The sequence below is a fragment of the Spermophilus citellus genome, assembly GCF_964194105.1.
Source record: "Spermophilus citellus genome assembly, chromosome: 18".
NCBI lineage: Eukaryota > Metazoa > Chordata > Mammalia > Rodentia > Sciuridae > Spermophilus > Spermophilus citellus.
The window spans coordinates 64,457,185-64,483,178 of NC_138200.1; the positions used below are offsets into that span (position 1 = coordinate 64,457,185).

A 25,994-nucleotide genomic window follows, 5' to 3' on the forward strand; every position below is an offset into this window, starting at 1 on the left:
CAGGGAAGAGTGAACAATTTGCACTCGGAGCTGAATGCCACATCTGCTCCCATTCACCTGCTCCTGCAGGAGCTTGCCTTGTGTGCCAGGAGCAGGGAGAGGGAGGGGCCACTGTCCGACCCTGTGGACGATGAGAAATCTGCAGAACAGAGCTCTTGCTCTTGCTCTTGATTATGGTCTGAGTTGTCCAGAAATCCTGTCTTCCTCAGTCTGACCCTCAACTGATCCATCCTCCAACATAACCAGAGAGGTCACCCTAAAACTTCAAAGAGGCACTGTGTCTGGTTAAGCAGTCTGAATGACTCCTCCCCTTGCCGGTCGACCTCCTGAGGTCAACACTCAGGACCCCTCATCAACCCAGGCTGGTCAGCTGCCATCCCCCTGGTCACCAGTCACTTCCCCAGATGCTCCTTCCTCCCCGATTTCCCTTTGTTCTAGTTTGGTGGCTCCCACTTGAGAACCACGGACAGGCTGGAGGTCGGGACCTGGGGGCCATGGCGTCATTATAAGAGATCTTACCTGAAATCCCAGGAAGCATTGCCTGACAGATGCATAAATAATCTCTCTCTCTCTCTCTCTCTCTCTCTCTCTCTCTCTGTCACACACACACACACACACACACACACACACACACACAATTGCCATCTTGCAATTTTACCTAGATGGGATTGTGAAGAATAAGGTTCAAATTCATATAACAGGCAGTGTTGGACGTGAGCACTCTTTGGCTATTATTTGGTTTCTTGTCATCGGATACAGAAAGTACAGCTTCTATCGTGTAAAGACCCAGGAGAGTTTTTCACACGTAACTGAAAGCAGCCACTTGGACCTGCCTCTTCTTCAACACAACCTGCTCGCCGCGGCTCCGGCTCTCTCGGGTCTCTCCCAGCACCCCCTTGGCAGCTCATCACAGGGCTGTGTGCCTCTGCACTGGGTTTTCTCAAGCGCATGCACCTGCCTTCCCATTCCTCTCCTGTTGCTCAGCTGGGTGGCTGCTCTGCACTAGGTGGTTTAGGAACATTTCTAAGTGAAAGGCTGAGTGACTGTGAGTCGAGGAGTTGTCCCTGGAGTAGTGCTCTCAAGGTGTGCTGTCCGAGGACTTGCACAACACAGGATGTCACCCTCTGCCAGAGTTTCTGAACCAGCTGGTCTGGGGGACACAGAATTTGCCCTTCTGCCCGTGCCCAGCTAGTGCTGATGCTGCCAATCTAGGGACCCCAATCCAAATGCCTCAAGTCTGCTGAACCTATGCTGGGAGGATTCTCCTTGTAAAAATAACCCCAGATACTAATTTTGGGTAAGGGAGACACCTAGAGGGGGGTTTTAACTGCATCTCATTCACAAGATAAAGTTGGCTCCTGACAGCCGAATTTCGCTGCTGAGGCGGAAACTGAAGCCCCGATGGCTCCGCTGAGCAGAGGGGCCTGGAGCTCAGCAGGGCGATGCCCATTCTCCTGCGGGAGTCCGGCCGTACTCCTCTTGTTCATGGGGTCCACTCCATGGCAGAACCGAAAGAGACAAAGCAGTGTTTTCTGTCCTGTCTCTAGGCCAGCAGGCTGTCCCTCCACTGGGGAAAGTCAGAAAGGAGTCACACCCCAAGGGCCCTCCACAGAGCATCTCTAAGTGCCTAGTGCTCACGATGGCCTCTGTGGAGTGACCTACTGTGTTCAGTTCTGGGTTGAGGCCAACCTGGCCAGTCCTCGGTTGTGGTAAGGTAGTGGTGCTGGCCAGCCGGCATCACAGGTTTTCAACCTGGAAGCCATGTCTCTCTTCTCAGACGAGCCAGCTAGCACCTGCCAGGCTGCAGACCCTGTTCTAGAAGCTGAGCACTTAGCAGCAAAGATGGGCTCACCTTCCAGAGGAAGAGGCAGGCAGCCAGTCAGCCTGTGCGGCTCCCCATCGGTGGTTGCTGCACAGCAAGCAGCTCTAAGACAGACGATGATTTTCAGCTCACATACCTGTGGAGCAGTGGCTCCGGTGGCCGTGTGCTGGGCTCAAGCATCTTGGGTCCCTGGGGGAGCTTGTCAGTCTTCTGGATTCGCCCACATGCCTGCTCCCAAGAGTGGTGCAGGTCCCAGTGAGAGCAAGCAGAAGCACGCAGGGTCTCTTGGGATTTGGGCTAATAATATCACCAGCGCCTCCGACCCATGGCACAGCCAAGGCCAAGGGCTGAAGGGCGTAGATGAACTTGAGAGAAGCATCGAGAAAATAGGACAAGAAATGTATCGTGTGAGGTCAGGTAACGTGGAGGGCAGTGGAGAAACTTGAGGCAGGGGGCCCAGCTCAGAGTGGGCAGAGATGCTGGGTTTGGTCAGCATTGTGGGGGCATGGACACCCAGAGGATGGTCTCGTGTCTTGTGAGAGTTGTGTTGTGAGCATGAGGAATGACCTTCTCTGCATGGCCTGGACTCTTGTGCTGAGTGTGTCCCTGTTCCAGAGACCTCTGGGATACCTGGCAGCTGTCCTGACTCACAGGGTCGCTCATCTGATTGCCACTCTTCTATATAAATGCCTGGTCACAGCAGCACCTGCAAAAGGGTGTCAAGATCTAAAGACTTTATCTCTATGTCAGGTGCCCCCAGCTCATACACACCAACATGTGCTTGTATACACACACACACACACACACACACACACACACACACACGGAATGTCCTCATCCACATCTGCCAGAGATAAGAAACAGTCCCAGCCCCTGGAGCCCACAGGAGGCAGCGGCTGGCACTGGGCCGTCCATCAACTCCAAAGCCAGACAGACACGCCTGGAAAGGGGTGTGAGCCTTGAGTGTGTCTAAAGGCACAGGCCACAGGGGGCCCCGGGCTCTGGCAGTAGCTGGGCTGAGGGGCTGGTGTGGCAGGAGGCAGAGCGTGGATGGGAAGAGAGGGTGTTGGCCTAAAGGTTTGCCACTGTGCTCAGTCCATCAGCCGAGAGGCCCCCTCAGGAGCTGAGGGACAACAAAGCAAAACATGTAGACAAAAGTGGGGTTCCTCTGCAGCAGCCTTTGATCATTGGAATGAAATGATTTTTCTCCATCTTTTCAAAATCTGACCTTATGTCCTTTGGCAAGATGTGTGTTTGGGGGCGGGAACACCGATTGATTCTGACAACAGCACTTGAGTTATGTTATTGTTTCCATTTTATTGATGAAAAAACAAGGATTCGGGAATAAACGCAACCTGCTCAATGTAAGCAGGGCCCAGAGGTCCCTGTCTGGGTCTCATCTTACTAACAAGCCTCTTTCCGCCTTCAGGTTTGCAGAGGCCAGCTCCAAGGCCTGAATAGACCCTGCATGTCAACCCCTCCCAGTTCTGAAAAGCCACTTTGTGGAGCCTGAGGCCAGGAAGGGGCGGGGCCTGGCCTCTGGGCAGCACACCCATCTGGGAAAGGGTGTGCCCCAGCTTGGCTTCGCCTCTCTCCCTGCCAGTGAGCAGCCCAGGACCTTGGAGAATGCCTGGGCAGGTCCTGGCAGGGGCCAGTGCCAGCAGGGTGTCTGCAGCAAACCTGCACCCACCTGTAGGACACAGTAGGCCCACAGGCCTCTGTGGCTTGGGATTCACCACTCCAGTTACCTGTTGCTGGTTTGGTGTCCCTATTTCAGTCCTAGTGATGGATTTGTGGTCACGTCAGAGAACTGCCCTCTCCAAATGAAGCGGCCTCAACAAAAATCACCCCCATCCTTGGGGGACTATCCAGCAGCTGGCCCAGGCACAAAAGTCATGGCCCTAGACCCCAAATGTCAGGTGAGCTCCTGGGGAGGCTGAGCCTCCGCTGCCAGTGCAGCAGCCCCGCTCCCACCCCCTGCCAGTCCCGCTCCCCTGCTCTCTCGCAGATGTTGCTCCCGAGAATCCTCCCTGGCAAGCCACCTGCACGAGTCTCCACCTGGCACCTGTGGCCAAGGAAGCCAGCCTGGCTCACTGGCCTTGAAGTGACACTGGTCACTTTTGCTCCCAGCTCTTTGTCTAGATCTGGCCACATGCCCCCTCCAGCCCCAAGGGTCCTGCAAGTACAACCCTGATGTTTTCCCAGAGGTGGGGCTGGAGCTGGGAATATTTTGTGAGTGGCACTAAGGACATGAAATGGGCAGAGCACAGAAAGGCCTGGCCGAAATGCAGACCCATGGCACTCCTTGTCCTCTGAACACAGCCTTGGACACTCCCTACCCCAGGAATGCTTCCCAGACTGAGCTACTGCTCATGGAAATCTAGAGCTCACCTTCTGCCGGGTACCTCTCCTCTTGGTGCTTCGTCCCCTCCTGAGCTGTCCTGTGCTCTCCCTGTCTTTGCGTCTGACAATCCATGGTCTGGTTTAGCTGGTCCCTGACTGACAGGACGCCCCTTTCCTTTCATGGAAAATGGATACTTCAGAATGTCTAGATCTGAAGCTGTTTGACTCCAAAGAACCGTGCTTTACTCTTGCCAGTGGGCAGTAGGGCTGTGGGTCTCCACACACAGGGGTTCCAAATCATGGTCATGTGTCACATGATCTGCTAAAGACTGCATTTTGTAGACACTCCAAGGAAGATGGTCCTACTTGAGTCAGGAAAAGACTAAATGAAGCAGCACATCTGCCTCTCACAGCCCCTTCTGGAGTTGTTTTGCCATCGTCACTGTCTGCTGGGTCAGCACGCAGCAGGTGGCACTGCATTTTTATCAATGACCTTGGGACTTGTGAGATGACCTTGTGACCAACTAGCAGACAGCGAAGAAATTTTGAAAAGTACATAAGTTCACATTTTTTGAGTGGTTATTATGTCACTTAATCCTCACCACAACCTTATGAGTTCAGTATAATTTGTATTTTAATTTTACCAGTGGACAAACAGAGGCACAGGGAGTTTGAGTGACTTAATAGTAAGTGGCAGCCCTGGGGACTGAGCCTAGGCAATGTGACTTCAGACTCTTTGCCCCTCCTTGCCTTCTGCTACTTCTTGATTAAGTCTAGCCATCCATCCCTTTAACACACTTTAATCTCTGTCTTCATGTTCCAGGCCCTGTGCCAGATGTTGGAGTATAGCCCAAACCCAATGGATCTCAGCATGGTCCATTGCTCACTGTACTGCTATAATAGATGTCACATAATACGTTTATTCCAGTATTTAATGCCAGGGGAAATTATGTTGGATGACTTTGTGTTCATGTTTCTATAGCAAGAACTATGTAATTTACCTGTTTCTCATATTGCTTTGGCCACCAGGAAGCTCATATCCAAACCAGAGCCAATCAGTTAGAGTTTGGAGTTAGCATTCCATCTTTCTGGACTTTCCCTCTGGTCTGGATTTTCTATTTTTATGGCAAAAATGTCCTCTTTTAATACAACACCTTAAAACCTTAGAAGGAGACTGCATGAAAATGATGACATATTTGTTGTTTATTCTTAGATTCCTACCAGGGAAGGCAGACCTGCATGTCCCTCTTACCCTAATTGCTAAAGTACTCCACTTGTAGAATTCCTTGAGCAGTGGCTACTAATGTTTTGAGTGGGTGTGGAGGTGGGGGGTGGGGGAGCTCAAAGCTTCTGAAAGGTGAAAGTTCAATCCATATAGGGAAAAAAAAAAATGTCCTCAAATCACAGTCCCAGCTTTGGTGCCAGATGCACATTTGTGGAGTAGGCAGCCGGTCAGACTCTCACCTGAGTAGTTAATAAAATCTATTGCCCCTTGATGGATTTTTCCTGCAAGCTAGAATTGATCTGTCCTCTTTGTGATTTGTGAGATGGCAGGGAAACACCAGACACCATCATGGCTTGGGCCACATTTGGGGTGGGGGAGAGAGAAAAGAAAAAGAGAAAAAGAAATCCACTGCCAAGGTTTCCCTGGTGTAGACAGGGCTGGAACTGCTGGGGTCATTTTATTTGATTTATTGAAAATAAAGTGGATCTTATTAACATTTTAATAAAGAGAATCTTTTTGCACCAGGCTGGAAGTGGCCACCGGTCCCTGGTGCAATTCCATTCTCTGGCAAAGTGGAATCGGCTGGCATCCCCAGCTTGATTTGTGAGGCTGGGCCCCCACAGTCCAAAAAAAGCAAACGTGCTGCCTCCTGCGAGGGGCTCGCTCTTCGCGAGGTGCTCGCCTGTATCTGCCATGCAAAGCGAGGGAGCTTTATGAAGGAATCTGTCTTGTAAAGCCATTGGTCCTGGTCATCAGCCTCTACCCAATGCTTTCGTGATGCTGCCGCTGATCTATTTGGGAAGTTGGCTGGCTGGCGAGGCACAGCCTCTCCTCAAAGCCTGGCTCCCACGGAAAATATGCTCAGTGCAGCCGCGTGCATGAATGAAAACGCCGCCGGGCGCTTCTAGTCGGGCAAAATGCAGCCGAGAACTCCGCTCGTCCTGTGCGTTCTGCTGTCCCAGGTAGGGAAGAGGAGCCCGGGCGCTCGCACCGGTCTCTGCATTCTGCTCGCCCAGCGCGGTTCCGGCGAGGGGGCGTTCGGGGGTCTGGGGGCTCCGGGCGCGGCAGTGAAGGCAGACCCGGGCTCGGAAGGGAGGTCATCCCCATCCTCACGGATCCTAGCGGCCCTGGCCTCCCACTCCGCCTTGCGTGTGTGTGTGTGTGTGTGTGTGTGTGTGTGTGTGTGTGTGTACGTTTCGGGAAAGAATGAGTGCGCTCCGGGTCCCTTTTTTTGCAAGCCCGGGCGACATTCTCGCCTACATCAACTGGGGTAACTTTGGTTCGCCTCCGGAGGAGGAGGCTCGTGCACTGGAGAAAGACAGTTGGAAGCGACTCTGGCGAGTCGTGCTTCCCCCTGACCAGCGCCAAGCCGCCGAAGCGCCGCTTGGGTCCGGATTGTCGGCTGCCGGGCTGGAGAGGCCGAGCTGGCACCGCCGACTTCCCGGGGCTCCAGTCCCCTCGCCCAGCCCGCGGCGAGCTGGAAGGCACCTCCAGCCAGCCCAGCGCCGCAGCCCGGCTGCTGCTGTCGCTCAAAGGCGCCGGCGCTGGCCGCGCCCGCATCGGGGTCCTTTGGGTCTCAGACCCCGGCCCGGAAGGGCCTGAGCGCGTCCCCGCCAGGGCGCAGGCCCCAGCCCCCCGCGTCCCCATTGTCCAGCCAGCTGGAGCTCCGGCCAAGCCCAGGCGGCCGCCTCTGTTGCCTTCCCCGGGCGGGCGGGCGGGCGCAGCGCAGAGAAAAGTTCAAGCCTTGCCCACCCGGGCTGCAGCTGCCTGTTAACCCTCCCTGAGCTGCGGCGGGAGCAGGGCTTGCCGCTTAGGAGGGGAGCAGGAGACAGGGCCCTCCGCAATCGCAATCGCCTCTGCGTCTCCCGTCTCGGGAAGTTTTGTGTGCAGGAAAGCGGTACTCCAGCCAGGCCCGAGGGTCTGGTGGCCGAGGGGCACACCCAGCCCTACTCAGGGCCCTCTGTGTTTTCAGAGCACCCCGACCCAGTCCCCAACGGCCCTGGTTGCCTCTGGGACTTAGAGTGAGCTGGCAGCCTACAAGTGGGTGGGTAAGACAAGGGCAGGGCCAGCCTGGGAGGAAGGAGTGGAAAGGTGTGTGGGGGGGTGCAGGAATGGGTGTGGAGCTTGGCAGAGGAGGAGGCCCACGGGTGCACTTGGGGCTGAGAAGGAAGCCAGGGTCCCAGCAGGGATTGGCTGGTATGAGAAGATCTAGTGCAGCCTTTTAAGGGGGGACCATGATGGGTCAGTGTTGGGGTATGACTTGGGAAATGGGCCAGCCTCCCAGGAATGCAGTGACCATGGAAAGGACTCACAGGAGGAGTGGGTGGCTGCGGATGGCCCTGCCAGGGTGCAGAGTAGGGTGCCTGGCTGCTGAGCCACTCTCCTGACACTGACTTCTCCCCTGGTCACTGGGTCACACTGTTCAGACTGCCCAGTGTAAGCTCATCTTCTTCCAAGGCTTTGGTGGCTGATGTTTGTGGGCTCCCTGTAGCATTCAGTCCTGCCATGGATCCTATACCTGGCTGTGTACCAGTTTTCCAGACTTCCTGGACTCTTAACTGTCCCTAAAGCTATATATTGTACATATATCCCAGTTAGCAAGGTGGCTCAGAGCATGCCTCAGACAGAACGATTCAGAGGGTTCCTTTCTGCCATATGCTAGTGGTACCACCCTGGGCAAGTTGCTTAGCCTCTCTGAGCTTCCAGGTTCTCTGTAGTGAGATAATCTACCTTCTTCCTGGGACTGCTGGGTGGATAGGGTTGCATTCAACAGGATGCCCTAGGTAATGCATTTGCACAAGGCTGGTCACCCTGGGACACTTACCACAGCCTTATCCAGGACTTTACAGTCCTCCCCTTTTGGCTTCCTTAGAGCAAGACATTGCGTGATAGTTCCCTGAGACTAGGGGCTAGGAGCATGGTGCCCTTTGCAAAGCAGCAGGTGGATGTACTCACCTAGGGCCCTGGCTGGCACAGGTGGGCTCCAAAGCCTCACTCAGTTGCTTTAGAAGGGGACTGAATCACCTGTCTTGAGGGGTTCCTTTCTCTTTGATTGTTAGGCATAATCAGCAAATGTCCACATTAGGAATCATTTGTATCCTGTCATTGGTATCCTGTCCTGGTGGCATAGTACCTCACAGGGAAATCTCCTTGCAATTGAGTTTGCCAGCAAAAGGTTCGAGTGCAGCACTCTGTGTGCCATACAGAGAAGCAGGGAAAGCCTTGGAAGCTTTGAGTCAACAAGCAAAAAACAAAACTTTCCTGAGGCAAAAAGAAAACAGAAGAAAGGGGAAAACAATGTAATAAAGCAAATTAGTCACTCTGCCCTGGTGGTGCTCAGGCAGGCCCGTGTGTTTTTCCACCGTTGGTCTCTGAAGGCTTATTGGCTGGGCTGTAGGTTTTGGTGCTGGGCAGGGATCGAGGAGCTGGAAGCAACAATGGCTGGAAGCTGGCAAAGTTGGAAAACAGTCACCTCTTCCCTGGGGTGTTTTGGGAAAGCCCATCCCAGAAGTGGCCTCTGGAATCTCGCTCCAATAATGAATGTGAAACAAATTAAGAGGCATGAGCTAGAAATTCCACTGTAAAATACAGTTCCTCTGGCTCCCATCGGGTAGCACTTACAAGTAACCCAAAGTCCTAACAATGCATGAGTAATCCCCCAAGAATCAGGATTTTAGGGAGTGGTTCAGGTTTGGAGAGCAGTCACTGCGGAGTGACTCAAAAACATTCTGTGGAATTCTGAGATTTCAAGTTAAAGTGGGGAGTTATTTTCAGGATTTTAAATGAGACCCGCATCTTCATGTGTTGTGTTTCAAGGGTGGTGTTGGTGTGCAGAAGCTTCCTGGTGGGGTGACGGGACAGGGAGTTGGGGAGAGTACTTACTGCCATCCTCTGCCTTCACCCCGCGGCAGCTTTGAAGATTTCAAAAGCACTGGGGAAACGGAGATGCAAGTGGCCAAAGGAATCAAAGTGGCAGAGTTCACATGTCTGAACATTTTTTTTTTTTAAAGCAAGTCCCAAAAGAGATTCAATAAACTGCAGGGCTAATATGTGATTTGGATTTGTGGAATTCTTCAGTCTATGCTGGAAGCCTCAGAGTTCTCCTAGCTGATCTCCCTTACTCTGCCCCTCCCTTCTCCCTCTTCCTATCTTTAGCCCCTGGGTTTTCCCTTAAGTAAAATCGATTTCCTTGTATAAGTATATTCTGCGTGTCACAGTGAAGTCGTCAACACACCGACGTGCCCACTAACTGCATTATCTGAAAGTATCAGCATATGGATGTGTAAATGGAGCCTCAACCTGAAGTTCTCTCCATAGGTGAAAGCATGGCTAGGTTCTTGAAGACATTCTTCTTTTCTTTCCTCCCCAAAGTACAGTTGTTTGGGGGAGTTCAGATAATTTGTATTTTGTGAGAGATAAGAAAAAATAAACTATGGATTCAATTCACACCTGTGTGAAAGTCATATCATCTAAATAGCCCAAAGAATTTTAGTGTGCGCACGTGTGTGTGTGCATGCACGGGTGTTTTGATTTTGTTTTAATACCTGTTGAAAATTTTCTCCAGAAGAGGGCTCCATCCACAGCATTTCAAAATTCTGAATCTACAGCTTATATTTTAAAGAACTTCACAGTAGCAGCTCCATCAAAATAAAACTATTCTCCTTTTTCCAGATTATTTGCCATAAACTCCCCCAGACGAGAAGTCCTGTCATTTTCCACTAGGCGCCTTCCCTTCTTTCTTTCCTTTTCCCTAGGATGGTTGGTTCTGTTCTATTGACCCTTCAATGCTGCATCTCCTTAGAGCATTAGAGCTGGGAGATTTCAAAGACCTTTGTAGACAATGCAGTGTGAAATGTGAGGAAGTTCTGAGATTTCCTGGCATTTGGCTTTGGTTGGATCTGGTTTTATTCCTTGAGCAGCACAGAGACAGGCACAGCTCTCCCTGTGAAGGAGACAATCTTCCCCAGTCGGTTACTACCCAGGAGAGGGAGTCCTGAGCCAGGGCGCCAGGAAATACCTGTCTGTCATCCAATTACAATAATCAGTTAGACAGAATCGAATCAAGTGACCAGTGGTTTGGGCCTTGTTTCCATTTAGCTGTCAGCAAGGTGTCCACACGCCTACAAGAATCTGGCCTCCCGAGGGACACTGCCAATACAATTCCCAGTGGCCTGTCTCCTCCATAGACACAGGGACTGGCTGAACATAGGGTTCCTTGCACCTTCAGTAGGCAATGATGGTGGCCATATCCTAGGGTTAGGGAAGGAGGAGACCCATTTCCAACCTGAAGTGCCAACCCAGCAGGACTGTGAGTGTGGCCACCCTTTGGCTTAGCAGAGGGGCCTTCAGTCTCTGCTTGCTGCAAATCTATGTCAACTCTGCAACTCTGACTTCTGGGCAGAGGTTGCAAAGTAGTGGTCACAGGTCAATTTTAGCCCATGGAGGTATCTTACTTGAAAAGTAGGAAATTATACATTTAAACAAATCAAGACAAAACAAAATACTCCAGGTCTCTCGCACTTCTTAACCAGTCAGGAGGTCAGGCAGCCCTAGGGCTGCGCTCTCACAGGGCCTTGGGGGGGGGGGGGGGCTGGAGCTGCGTCACTTCTGCCCCCTTTAGGCGGGACATGCCTCTGTATTTTGCACAGTCCCCACCATTCCCAAGGACCCTGGCCCGCTGTACTCACTGAATTTGCCCACTTGAACCTATTGCCATTTGAGTTTGGACCTCTACTTTCATAAGTGATGAGGCTTGATCGAATTGATGCAGTTAAATTCTCAGTGATAGATTCTTTGTGAAGGAAGGGGCTGGACTCCTTTCAGTTCCTGTGATTGAACTACATTGATGTGTGCTTTGGAAGAACACAGCCAAGAGACTGCCCTTTCCCTGGGACTAATAGCACCAGGCCATTGCTTCTCATGCAATAGTTACCCATGGACAAACGACACTCTGCAGCTTGGGGTCAGTGCAAGCCCTGGGGCATTAGAGGGTTGCCAGCAGTGGAGGGATGATGTGATATAGAGGCCCTCCTGCCCACTGTATAGTGTTCTACCAAGAGCGTGGCTACCCGTGGGGCATGGTGACACCCTGGCATTGTCATTGCAAGAGTGTGGCTTGCCACATGATGGGCTTAATCAGAACTTCACAGGAACTTAGTCTGCTTAGCCTTGCAGGGGCCGTGGTAGGACTGAGCTATACACAGCATTTGTCACTGCAGGAGGATGTTTCATCATAGCTTTGTCACCTAGCACTCTTATGCACGGGGTGCTGTCACCTCCAGTGTGTTCCTGTGATGTTTTCGTATCTGTTGTTAAGTTAACACATGCTGCGGTTCCACTGACAGCCTTAATGCTGCAATTAATGCTCTTTGGCTTTATAAACACTGGACTAATCTGTCTGCCTCATCCATTCCAGCAGGTGAGCCCCAGATAACACTTGTTTTCCATGCTACAGGCCACAAAGATCAGGGCAAATGGATCTGCATGCACATCCAGAAAAAGGTGATTGTTTTTCTGCTGCTAGTTGCCAACAGAAGTCAAATTCTTGAAAATTAACATTAGCAACAGGCACGTTTTGACATGTTATGTCTCATTTCGAAGATACCAAGGAGTGTCCCCTGATCTGCTGCAGAGGCACAAAGACCCTGTGTCTCCAGGCTGACGCAGGATGGGCTGGGGTGGAGGGTGGCAGCTGCTCAGCTGACAGCAGCCTGCCACATGCCTGGGCAGGGCCCGGAAATGAGCTCAGCCTCTGCAGGAGCCTGGGGACCTTCAGAGGAAGGTGGCAGCCTTCATCTCTGCCTCGCGGGGCCTGTAGGCCAGTGTCTCTTGCCTCTGAGGTGGGAGGGAACTGCTTCTCCATGCTGTATGCTGCTGGAAGGAGAAGATGGCTACAAACGCCTGAAGCTTGAGTTTCTGTGACAATCTCTCTGTCCCTCCGAGGGTGGATGCAGGGGTCTGCAGGAAGTTGCTGGACCCCAGCCCAGAACCAGTATCTGAGTTAGGCCAAAAGGTTCAGCCTTCACTGCCATAGCTGTGGGACACCTGGGGTCATCTAATGCAGAGGCTGAAAGTCATGGCCTGGGGCTGGTCCCTGCCTGCAGCCGGTTTTTATAAATAGTCCCACTGGATCAGAGCCACACCCATTCGTTTATATAATTGTTATGGCTGCTTTGTGCCTAACAACACAGTGAGACTGTCTGGCCCCCAAAGCTTAAAATATTTACTATCTGGACCTTTACAGAAAAACTTAGCTGGCCCCTGGTCTAACTCAAAATTACAATCAAACAGGCTATAGGAAGATTTATCAAAGGGGTGGGTGAGGGGTTCAGCCCTTGGGGATTGTCCCTTCCTGGCCCCAGCACACAAGCAACTTGACTTCAGAGACCATAAGGCTTCAATAAATCTCGATGATATTTATGGAGGACCTACTATGTTCCAGGTACCATCAGTGTGTTCAGGGTCCAGCTGCTGATAAGGCAGACTCAGTCTCTCCTCTCTTGGGGCTCAGCCTGGCAGGGGGATCAATATCAATTAATGAATAATTTAAAACCAAGACAACCGCTGCGGAGGCAGGAAACACTGGTGCGAGGCCGCGCATTCTGAGTGTCGGGCTTGTCTGCTCTTTGTCTTTCCCCCCCACTGAACATACGCTCTGTGTGGCATGTTGTCTAAATTGTTCACTTCTGTATCCCCAGGGCCCAGAACAGTGCCTGGCAAATGATGGGCACTGAGCTTACTCGAGCAAATGAGTGAACATAGGAAAGGCATCAGATCCAGATGAAGGGCCCGGACACTTCCCTGACACACTGACGGGTTGTACAGACAGGGGCCCAATCCAGGGTGGGGGGTGGGGGAGAGACCCTCCAGGCAGAAGCACAGGCTGGGTGAGGAGACAGCTCAACCCAGGGAATCTTGTGAGGGGTGGCCCGAGGTGCTAGGTCCCTGTTGGACACTGCAAGGACTTTGGTGTTGTCCCAGAGTGATGGACACCCATTGAAGGCCACAGGGGGAGGGTGTAGAGTGACATGATCCAATTTCCACTTTGAAAAGGTCACCCAGGTTACAATGCAGCCAATGGGTTGGAATAAGAGTATCAATAGAAGGGAGAAGCCAGCCTAGGCCTTAGCTGGAGTCTAGGGGAGCCTAGACTCTGCAGTGACGGTGCAGCTGGGCAGAAGCATCCTGCCCAGGCCATGGAAGATGTTTAGTGGAGCCCCTGCCAGGGCTAGAGCGTAGCTGGTTTGGAGATGGGAGGGGATGGTGAGGAGGCCCTCAGGATGCTTGGATCTGGCTCTTCCACTTGGAAGGAGGCTGGAGCCACTTACCCAAGTAAGCAGCCCAGGTGTTTTACATGGGCTGAGGGCTGTGAGAGTGCTCGCCAGGCTCCTGGGAGAGGCCTGTAGTCAACAGAACCAGTTTACGCCTGCATCCAGATGGGTACTCTGGGGGCCTGAAAGTGCCCTTGCCCAGACTGACCTATGCACAGCCTCTGTAATTAACCAATCTCAGAGACTTTTCATGCAAAATATATTTGAGAGAAACATTGCCAAGCCCTTTAATCGTTTCTTGAACATTCAATCAGCAGCACTGGAAATATTTCTTACATGAAGCAAATAATGATCCACTGCTTTCCGCAATCACTTTGTGAATGCTAACAAGCCTTCCTCTCAGGGTGCTGGGGACAGTGTTGCTGACATGTACACTTCTGAGCCTGGTAGCAGAATATTGAACTGGGTGCCAGGCAGAGGTGTGCTGGCAAATGTTCAACAACCAGCTCTCTCTCTAGAAAACAAAACCACACCAAACCCAAACCAAGACACAACCACATGACTCGTCGTGTTTGCCAATTTCTATGGTGTAAATGCTCCTGCTGGGGGCAATTTAAACCTACTAACCTAAAAATTTCCTAATATTTTAACAACGTACTCTTGCAAATTGGTACTAACTGGCTGCTTCACACCATGAATGGTTGGCCCCTCTTTCCAGCCTGCCTCTCACCCACACTGTGACCTCCAGCAGAGCAGCTTTAGTGATCTCATCTGCAAAATGGACCAGCTTATCTTGAGGTTCAGATGGATAAAGGGGTTAAGGTGCAGGGAGACCTAATATGCTGGGTTTATGCTCACAGGTGACCAAGGTCATGATCACCTTCAGGGAAATGGGTTCTCTCTCAGGATTCCACGGCTATGCGGTAGGTCCCCATGAAAACTCAGTCACTGAATGAAGTTTCATGTGTGAAAACAGAGGGTGCTACTTAGTTGCCTTCATGGGTATTGTGCATATTTTGCAGTTAGTTAATAGTGTCATTGCGTTCCATGGTCCCATAGATTCTGAACTTGTCTATCCTGCTCTCCTGTGCTGTTCCTCTTCTTTTCTCCCTATTTCCTCCAGGAAGTGATTTACTGAGTACCATATTTCAGGCTCTCCACCAGCTATTTTAGACTTGGGGAGATGGGTACTGTGGCCTCCTTTCAGCAGGTAAAGAAGCTGGGGAGCTAAAGGAACTGGCCTCAGATAACAGAAGGAGCAAGTGTGGTCGGGATGTGAACCCCGGCATGGGTGTGGACAGATTGTCCCGATGTCTCAGTCCTTCACTCAACCCTCACAGAGGCCCCTAGGGGACACAGAGGTAACACAGTGGACACGATCCCTGCTACCCTGGTTCTCACAGCCTGGTAAGAAGCAAGGAAATAAATAGTTGAAATAATTATAAATTCAGTAATCGTTACAATAGCAAATAGTAGTTGCTGAACTAGATGGAAGGAAGGGGCTGGTGAGACCTCATTCCCTTCTCTCCATCTCTCTTTCCCCAATTTTGAATACCCACCAGGCGCCAAGAATGGTGCTCTGTGGGGAATCCATGGACAAACCCAACAGCCCTGCCCTTGGCCAGGAGTGAGTGCAGCAGAGTCGGGCTCCGCAGGGATGCAGAGGAGTTGGGCTGGGCTGCTTGGCAGAGCTGGGAGACTCCAGCCTTGAGAAGTGAGCTTGATTCCCAGCCCAGCCATTTGCATGCAGTGTGGCCTCCCATAAGTGACCTCACTTCCCCCTGCTGTTCCCTCCTATGTTTAAACAAGTAAGAAAGGAAGGGCAGGATTTTGTGAGGACTGAGTAAAAGTGAGCGAATAACATCTGCTAGGTGCCGAAGACACGTTGGTTGTGTTAACTTCCCCACACTGTGCTCCAAGGAAATTGAGAGTCTGAAGTTGTCCTCAGGCCCTGCCTTTAGGATCTGACTAACTCAAGAGACAAGATGACTTTGTGTTTGAACGTGCACAGACATTAAAAAAGAAGATTGTTCTCTTGGGAAGTTCCCATATGGGTAGGTCCCCAAAGATTGCTGTGGTGGGGACTTCGTGCCTCAGCAAATCATTAGATCTGGTGAGGTCTTATCTTCTGGATGTATTTGCCCAGTGGCTGGTTCTAGGGACTTTATTAGGGCACTCTGTGTGTGTGCGTGTGTGCATGCAAGTACATGTGTATATACTATGGCCTTAAGAACTTATTAATATTATTTAAAAGACCCCAGTAACTAGGATTCACTGCGGCTGCTAGGTAACAGTTGCACACATCATCTCAAATCCTCACTACAGCTAAGGGGTCACTATCCTTATCTCAATTTTGTAGGTGATAAGAAGATGTGAGTGTCTGAGTCATTTGTCCAAGGTCACTCAGCCACGAGGACTGGGACCAGGGTTTAAACACAGTGCGTGTCCATTGCCTCTGCATTTTGGCAGTGTATGGATGCTATCTGTCCATGCCTGCCCCTTCCTACTTACCTAACAATTCTCTTGAAGTCAATGTGGCAGCTTGGGATAGCCTCAGCTTTTGAGTTTCTGGGCTCTCAATCCTTTTGTGTGTGTGTGGTGCCACGGATAAATCCTAGGGCCTTGTGTGTGCCAGGCAAGCCTTCTACCGCTGAGCCACGGCCCTGGCCCCAAGTTCCCGATCTCTAAAGGAGGACCTGGGCCCTGGCCCTTCTGCCTGGGTAAATGGTTGCAGCCTTCAGAAATGCATTAGCCCAGGGTCTTTGTGTTCTTTGTCTTGGAGTCTGCTTGTGACCAGGGTCAAAACAACCCACCCACACTGGGTGTTGACCCTAGCAAGAACAGCTATCTCAGGTAAGAGTGGCTGCAGGGGCCAGGACCCAGAGTGGGCGTAGCTCTTCTGTAGCTACAAACCCACAGGCAATTCCTGCAGTCACCTGCCCATCACAGTGCCCAGCTGCTGGGTAGTGCTCTCCCCAGGGTGTGGAGGAGCTTGACATCTAGGCCAGTGCTTCCTGCAGTCTGCTGTTTGTAGGTTCTGACTGCTTTCCTGGTCCATAAGAAGAGAGGAATGTACAGCCTGTGACCATATTGAGACACACACATCTGTGGTGCATTGCTACAGGATTGCATCTAACTTGAAATTTCTTTCTTTTTTTTTTTTTTAATTTAAGTGCCTTTAGTCAGGGCAGCTGTTCACCTGCAGATAGCTGTTCACCCAGCACCGTGGCACATGCTGGCCACAGAGCTGCAGAATTTCTCCACCCTTGTGGAGTCCATTCCCATGGTGGGCACTCTCCTCGTGCCCACTCCCCATGGTCCCATGTGCCAGGTCCTCCCGTGGTGGCCTTGCCTTTGCACCTCTCAGGATGATCACATGTGCGCACCAGCTCTGTTCATTCCATATTCGGCTGAGGCATTCATTGAACAACTATTCCGCACAAAAGCAGTAACTACCCCAGGAAGGCAGCAGTAGTTTCCTGATGGCGCCCACGGAGCCTACATTCTAACAGGGGAAAGGCAGAAACAAGAAGTAAATATGATTTTTTTTTTTTTTTTGCAGTGACAGTGCTATGAGACAACTTTCAAATGAGATAGAAAGTTGTCCTGAGCGTGCCCATCACCCTGCCTTGGGATGTTTGTTTTGATACAATGGCCTTCCTACCTCTTAGGAAATGCCCTGCCATTTGTGAAATGAAGCTGACAATAAATAGAGAACATTTTTGTCCTTAATTATGAAGTGGTGTTGGTCAACCTTTACCCATTCTCTATTTTCTGTTGTTGTAATTTTCCTCTTGGAAATCCCGTGATTTAAACCAGGGGTTGGTCATCATTTTGCAAAGGGCTGTATGATAAATATATTGCCACTCTTGCCACCACTGACATACATAAGTAAATGGGTCATGCTCGGTTCCAATAACACTTTATTTTAAAAAGTAGCTGGGGCTGGATTTGGCCCTTATACTCTCATTTGCTGAGCCCTGATCTAAACCATCGGCCACCTCACCAGCTGGACAAACAGGATAAGGAAGGATAGGGCTGAGGCCAGGAGAGGAGACTGACACCATCTCTGGCCTGTGTTGCCATGAGCATTGTTATTACTTTGTGGTCACCTATCACTGGATTGTTTGTATTCACTTCAAGCAAAGGATGTTGGTAGTTAACTAGAGAAAATAGTTTTGAGACCAGCTCTAAACTATGTCATGATTTAGCTTTTGGAGTAATTAACTGGCCTGTAACTCTTAAGGTTTTCTCGATCCCCAAAGGTATTTGGGTCAGGCCCTGCACCTTGGGTTGTGTTCCCACAGGCAGTGTTGGAGAAAAGCTTGAGCACTGGGGGCTAACTTGAAGATGGTCCCTAAGCCTGGAAGTGAGCGAGTGGAGAGTGAGACAGAAAAAAAGGGAAGCCAATAAGTCAATAAAGAACGTGTCATTGGGCTGGCTACCGTCCTGAGGCCCACTGTCACTGGGGCCCATGGAAGAACGGCACCAAACCCATTTCAGAACGGTCCCTCTGTAGGACAGTGGCTCGGGTCTGTATAACCAGTCCCATCTTCTGTTGCTCGGGGGTGACCCCTGCCACCATTGGCTCCCCTAGGTTTCCTTTGCTGTCATGGAGAGAAACATGGCTTTGGAGGGTCACTGAGCAGAGAAATGGAGAGGCACAGAGTGTGCTTAGACTGCCAGGATATGCCCTGGGCAGGGGTGAGATGCGGTTGGCCACTGTTATGGGTGTTAGAAAGGTCCTCAGCAGAGCCAATGACAACAGAAGGGGTTGTTGTGGTACCTGGGGTTTTAAACCTTCCAGTTTGGGTCAAGCACCTAACTGCAGATGTTCTCTTTCCTACTAGATGGTTCCACTATGACAAAGCTCTGGCATGCCACCTTAGGGCTTCATCTCTGGCATGGGCTATATTCCCATTACTTTTTAATAATTAACAAATAAGTCAAGATCAGAGGAATATACTATGGGCATTTTGGGGACAGCATATGGGAGAAAAGTGGAATGTCCGAGCAGTTCCCCTCATTCACTCCTTCCGCCTTTCATCGACAGACATGGCTGAGCCCACTGGGTGCTAGACACCCTTCTGGGTACTGGGAATACAGAAGGGAGCAACATGGACCCAGCAGCTGCCCTGGCATGCTTCCAGCCGGAAACAGACAATAGCAAACATGGACAGGGAGACGTGCTGTGTCAGGTCAGGAGGGCCCCAGCCCTGGCCTATCCTGCTTGTTGGTGGGAATGATATCCAGGGGAGAGATGATTTTCCCTCTCCCATTTAGCCACATGCTGAATCCTTATGATCACCCCACGCAGCTGATTTTTACAATGAGATTCTGATCTTGAGGAAGATCAGAATGTTGCATGGCAAATGGGTGTTGGCCATCTGGAGCCAATGCAGCCTCATGCCCAATTCAGTGCACTTCTTGATGCTTAGTTTAATTCTCCTAGAATAATTCTGAATTGTTGTTGTTGATTTAATTCATCTGGAATAATTCTGAATTGTTATTGTTGACACACAATAGAGTTGAATTTTACTCAAAGGTTGGGTTATAAAGTCAGGGTTTAAGGCATACAGTTGTCATTAACCTTGAAATCTTTTAAGTTGCCCATTAAAGTGCAATATGCGTGGTTTTGTGTATGCAACCCTCTGCTGTAATCAATATGGAAAAATGTTTAATGCATGTAGCAATGCACACTGTATAATAAAGAATATATGCAAGATATAATTTTACAGCACTTAATTGCAGTATTTACATTGTTCTTTTTCCTTCTCTTTTTTTGGTGGCAGAACTGGATTTACATTAGTTAAATGTGCATATGATAAAACTTCATTGTACTCATTTGTGCTAGGCTCCTAATCGTTCATTCCCTGCCAGGCTGTGCACTAAGGAGAGCGAGAGCTATTTCCTATTTCCTCTATTGTGTTCTACTCATCTTTGGATTCCCACTACGGGTCAGATGCTTTAGGACAGGGAACTGCAACATAGTATTTCCAGTATAGTAATGGTGGCTGGTGTCTGTGTGGTGCTGCCCAGGAGTGAGTTCCTATCCCAATACTCTGATGTATTAATTGGCATGCCTAGTACCCATAAGGATTCTGGGGGGTATCTGCTGATTCTAATTTTGTTTCACAAATGGAGAAACTCTAGGAGACCGGACATAGATCACACAGCTTTGAAGCTTTGGGGCTTAGATTGAAAACTCAGGTGATTCCAGATACAAAAGGGCACGTGTTGTATGATTCCATGACACAGGCAAAGCCATAGAGGCAGAAAGCAGACTAGTAGCTGCCTGGGGTTGATGCAGGGGTGAAAACAGTGGGGGTGGCTGTTAATGGTTATGTGGTATCTTTGGGGAGGATGAAAACATTCTAGAATTCGATAATGAGGATGATCACACAGTTCTAGGAATATACCAAAACCTACAAAATTGTGTATTTTAATAGGGTGGACTTCATATTATGCTAATCATATCTCAATAAAGGTGCTAGTAAACAAAACAAACAAACAAACAAACAACAACCCAGGCAGGGCAGTCTCAGGCAGTCCAGGCTCAGGGCTCCTGCACGCTCCATCCCTGAGCACATACACCTACAGGTGCTCACCAGGAGCCGAGTGGCTCTTCTTCACTTCCCTTAGCACTGCTGCTCCATAACAGGGCCCTACCCCCCAAATACAGATCAGAAAACTGGGGCAGAAAGATACTGAGAAACTTGGGGCTTGAAGGGGCGGACCACTTCTTAACCCAGGCTCTCTGGGGCTGAATCCTGCTCTTGCTGGCCAACCGGCTCTCCTGCTTGTTTTGCCCATTAAAAGCAACCTGTGTGGTCTAGAGCTTGTGTGGTCTAAGCGTCTAACTTGACCTATTAGAAACCAAGGCTGAGCTTTTCACTTCTGTTTTGCTGATTTGTAAACTGGATTAAGAGCTATCTGTAAACTGGGTGCTGTAGTGCATACCTGTAATCCCACTGACTCAGGAGGCTGAGACAGGAGGATCACAAGTTCAAAGCCAGCCTCAGCACTTCAGTGAGACCCTATCTTGAAGTAAAAAATAAAAAGGGCTGGTAGAACACCCAGGGTTCAAAACCCAGTGCTAAAACTAACTAAATAAAAAAAATTAAATTAAAAAAAGCCACCTTTTCCTCAGTGGTGATTGTTCCCATCTGGGGGAGCATCTCTGGTGCAGGGTGCTGGTAGAAAATGCAGAGTTTGTATGAGAAAGGAGTGTGTTACTGGAGGACTTAAAAGTAGTAAGTGTCCCAGAAGAGAGGGAAGGAAAGAGAGAGAGAACAAACTTAGTTGTGTATAAGTCATTGTGTTTAAGTTGATAGCAGATTCTGGAATGATTTGGGGTTTACCTCCAATCACCTGAGTGTCTGGCACCCCTTGGCTGGTACAGTTGAAGAGCTGACAGAATAGCAATGAGAAGGTGACCTGAGCTCTAAGGCTGGGAGAGGATCTGGCTCTTGATCTCTGGCACTTATGGCTCTCTAAACCCAGGACCCCACCCTCAACACACCTGCCCAGCAGAGTTCCTTTGATTCCCAAGCCCCCTAAAAATGGAATTTACTCCTCTCTGCCTTCACTGGTGGATTGATTATTTTCATTTTCTTTTTTGTTTATATGCAGAGTGACAAAGCCATTATGCATGTACACTGTAACAGGAAAGGACAGACAGGGTTCCCCCACTGACCAGGCACACGACAGTGTTTGTGTTTGTGGCCATGGAGATGGGGCTTTATAAAGGCCATGCTGAGGAACTGTCATGAACTGTCATTGCCTTCCTGAGTCTGCAGCATAGGGAGCAGCTGCAGTTGGGGCTGGCGCTGGGGCAGAAGCTGGGAACTGACTGTCCTGGACCTAAGGCATCAGAGCCTCTGGGTGGCTTTGGCTGAGACCTGGTCTCCTGGTGTCTGGTGACAGGAGTTTGCTGGGCTTCTCTAGTTCTTATAGCCAGCCCTCTTACGTGATGACAGAGCATGTTGCAAAGTGACACAGTTGTCCGATTCTTGTCTGTCTCATCATTTCTCCAATAAACGATTTTGTAGTGTGTTCTGAAGAGATGCTACTTCCATGTGAGGTTAATCAGGGTTCCAGAAAATATTGGTTGTATAATTAGACATCTTGGGAAACTCTGGAGTTGCCCAGAGAAGTGAACCAGACGAGGTAGAGTTTCAATAAATGAATGTCCCTTCATTGCACCTTGAAGTTTCAATGTACATTTGAGTTTCAAAGAGGAGCTCCCCAAGGTTGTACACTGTAACAGGAAAGGACAGCCAGGGTTCCCCCACTGACCAGGCACACGACAGTGTTTGTGTTTGTGGCCATGGTTTCTTCCCAAACCCCAAGGGTAAGGAAACATGCATGAAGTATGTCTCAGGATAGTAATTGACAGGACACACAGCTATTCATGTATACTTTTTCAAAATGATAACTTATGCTCTCAGATAAGTGTAAACTTTAACTCTTTTATTTATGAGGAAACTACTAAGATGTTATGACAATTTCAAAAGCTGTTAAGAAGCTAGGGTAATTATAAACAATTTAACAAATAAATGTTAGGACGAGACTTTTGAGTTAGATTAAAAACTGGTTAATGGGCTGGGGATGTGGCTCAAGTGGTAGCGGGCTCGCCTGGCATGCGTGCGGCCCGGGTTCGATCCTCAGCACCACATACAAACAAAGATGTTGTGTCCGCCGAGAACTGAAAAATAAATATTAAAAATCCTCTCTCTCTCTCTCTCTCTCTCTCTCTCTCTCTCCCTTTCCTCTCTCACTCTCTAAAAAAAAAAAAAAAAAAAAAAAAAAAAAAAAAAAAAAAAAAAAAACTGGTTAATGTGCAACATGCCTAAACCTTTGGGGTATTTTCCACTAGAAAAAAATTATTTGCATCTGTAGTAGAAAAAATTAACCAGTTAATTTCATGAAATCTCAGCTATATAATTGAAAGCAAATTATGAAATGAACTAAGGACCTGTTCCTAGACATCTTCAGGTGGCCTTTATCCCTGAACCATATTCAAAGGATGCACCACCAATCATTTGTGCTTTATTGAAAGATTTGGATAATACTTCTGATGCTTTGGACCCATGGCTTCTAATGTACTAGTGCTTCCTTACTAGAAAAGATCTGTAAAATGTTGGGGCAAAGAAATGAAATGCAGTCGAGGTATAAGAGGTAGTAAGAGGAGAGGTGATGGGTCAAGGCCACAGTAAACAGATGCCACTTTTTACCTGTCTTCTATGAAGTATGTGCTGTGCTAGATGCTCTTGCTCAACCCTGTGAGGTGGCCTTTACTGTCCCCATGCACAGATGGGTGAGAGGAAAATTTAGCTATGAAGGTTACTTGTTTGGGGAGAGGAAGAGGAACACAGTAGGGAGTCAAGTCTATGGAAGGAGAAATACAATTTACCCAGATAAAGAAGGGTCAGTGTTACAAGTTTGAGGGAAGCACAAGTCCAAGTGATGTATAAATACACATAGCATATTCAGGGTAAAATGAGGAAGTTGATCTGGGTGACAGTGAGTGTGAATGCAGTGTGAGATTGGATTGTAGCTACAGAGATGACAGTTATTAATAGTGTCAGTGTTATTTTAGCCAAAGGATTTTACTATTGCTACAGGGCAGTGCCTGGCAGTACATCATGGCCATTAAGAGCCTAGGACATTGCAGGAAGGCAGAATTACAGTTTGGATCCCAGCTCTGTCATTGTAGGGCTGTGTGGCTTTGGACAAGTTGCTTAATCTCCCTGTGCCTCAGTGACCAGATCTTTGAAATGAGGGCAATGATACCTACTTTGATATCACCAGGAAGTTATGAGGATTTTAAATGACCCTGGCCAAGTAAGCAATTAGACCTCTGAGAATGGGAGTTGGCTATTTCTACGTAGATGAGGAGGTGAACAGACAGGATTTAACAGATGATACTTTCTGGCACCTGGTCTGTAAGTGTCACAGTCTCAGATTGAGAAATCCCATGAAAGCAGATTCTGAGAGGAGGAGTTAAGTGCAATGAATTCATTTGGGAAGCAATCCAGGGGAAACCGCAGGGAGTGGCCAAGTGAGGCAGGAAGGGAAGAGCCACACAAAGTGTCTATTATTCAGCCAGTTACTACTATGGATGCCTGGAGCCTAATTCCCCCCTAGGACCCTTGGGAGCCAGCGTAAAACATCCACCTCAGAATCACCCCCACACACCAGGGACATGTGAGCTTCAGAATTTATGCCACAAATCTGGGTGGGCATCATTTGAAGGCCACCCCGAGTGGGTTGATTTTGGCAATGATGGGCTGGGCACAGAGGTATAGAGTCTAGCAGTTGGAAATTGAGCTGCCCTCTGTGGAAAGGCCAGAAGAGAAGAGGCCTTGGAGATGGAAGGGAAGCCAGCAGGATCTGCTGTACCAGGGTCAAAAGGCATAGAGACTACAGCGTCCTTCGAACCAGCAATCCCCATCTGAGAAGTTAAAGAAACAGAGCTAAGAACAGGAAAGATGGACAATACTCCATAAATTGCATGTGATAGCTCAACTGGAAATAGTGCTAATGGTCAGCATCCATTGTGTGGGCGCCACGGGGCCTTGCTCTGAACGTCCTACAGATTGGTTAAGTGTCTAGCAAATGAGAGCTGGTTACACAGCTCAGGGCACTGTTCCGTGGCCACCGGAGAAGATGTGTGTGAAGATAACGACATGACCACACCGTGGCGGGGAGCAATGCACACTGGACAGAGACCGAACACGCAGCTTGGTTCCTCCTAAGCAAAGGAGCCCTTTGTATGCGGCACAGAGGCGCGGGGTCTGAGAGGAAATTTATCAAAATTCTAACTGCAGTTTTGTTGTTCTCTGAGAGATTTTTCTCTTCTATTTACAAACCTCCATTGATAGGCTTGTATTTTGTTTATAAGGAAAAATATTAAGAAATTGAGAAAGCAAAGGAAGAAAAGCTTCCCCCAAAATAGGCTGTGGACATCCAGTGGGGTTCTGGGGAGGGAATCAAAAAATGGAAAATGATGTTTCTGAAAGTTGAATGCGTCTCAGTCGTAGATTTACTGGCCCACAGGGCATTCCAGTTTTATGCCTTCTGATATTGACTACAGTGTACAAGACGGGTCACACTGGGAATGACCTAAGGCCACAGGTCCAGCTTGAAAGTGTAAAAAGGCCATAGGGAGCACGGTAGGAGAGACTGATGTTAGGGGTTTGGTGATAAGTAGGATGATGGGGAAGAAAGAGCAAAATTCCAGAAATACTTTCAGGATTTTAAGGCTGAGTGGGAGAAAATTAGCAATGGAAAATATATATATTAAACATAGCTTTGAGTCAAGTTTCTTTACATCTTGAACCTAACAATAGTCTTCTCTGCAATGCTTTTAATTTTCTTTTATAAGAGAGATGATAGAAGATTAGAGAAGTAAAGACACTTGTCTAAGGTCACAGAGGGTCTGACTTTAGATCATTGTTGAAGGAACTAGATGGATAGGTGAGTAGGTGGCCAGGGGCGTTGAAGAATGGGAGGGTGGATGGGTACATGGATAGGTGGACGGATGAGTGGACTGGAGGAGGAACAGGAAGAAAGATCAATGGATGGATAAATGGGTGGATAAATGGAATGATAGATGGATGGATGATGGAAGAATGGATGAGTGACTACATAAGGTGAAAGAATCCAGGCTATTGCAGTGTCCAGTAGAATGGAAGGAATTTCAAGAAGAAAATGACAGCTACTCTTAGGCAATAATTAAGGAAAGAAACTAGGAAAAGCTCTAGATTCAGCAGGAAGGAAGAGTGGCCATTTGTCCTTTTTGAGAAGCCCACTCAAGTCAACTAATGAGAAGGGAGCTTAAATGACATTGGGAAGCCTGAGGGACTAGGACACTGTGTTGGGGGGGACCTGAAATGACTGGTCAGACCCTGGCACATATAAGCTTAATTCACAAGTATGAGCCTAAGCAACAGATGCCCCAATAGGAAGGAGGGTGTGAGAGGAAGTGAGAGGAGGACAGGAAGAAACAGGGAAAGGAAAAGAAATCAATTAATGGTTAAGAGCGATGACACCAGCAGCCTGGGTCTGACAGCTTCATGGCCCAGTGACTGCCAGCAGAGCTATACTCTCTTGGCCTCAGACCCCTCTTCTGCAAATGGAGGACAGTGTAACCCCAACTCATGGGGATCTCAGGATGAACCAGAGCACGCTAGCATGCTGAGCACGGTGCTGACACACCCGAGCTCCCAAGTGAGCAGAGCTCCTGTGGCCTTAGTTGTCCCAATCAGTGCCATTTCCTAGGAAGCAGCCCAAGCTCTTGGTAATGAAACTGAGGCCCAGTCACTTAAAG

The 25,994-nt window shown here is 49.2% G+C and overlaps 1 protein-coding gene across 1 annotated transcript in view; it reads left to right on the top strand.

Moving 5' to 3' along the window:
- The first annotated feature begins 6,195 nt into the window (after positions 1-6,195).
- Positions 6,196-25,994, top strand: part of CDH13 (cadherin 13) — an 880,020-nt gene continuing 860,221 nt past the window's right edge. Inside the window, exon 1 of the mRNA XM_081274813.1 lies at positions 6,196-6,352. Within this exon, the coding sequence (XP_081130939.1) occupies positions 6,308-6,352 (45 nt within the window). The 5' untranslated portion in view covers positions 6,196-6,307. The remainder of the gene's footprint in view (positions 6,353-25,994) is intronic.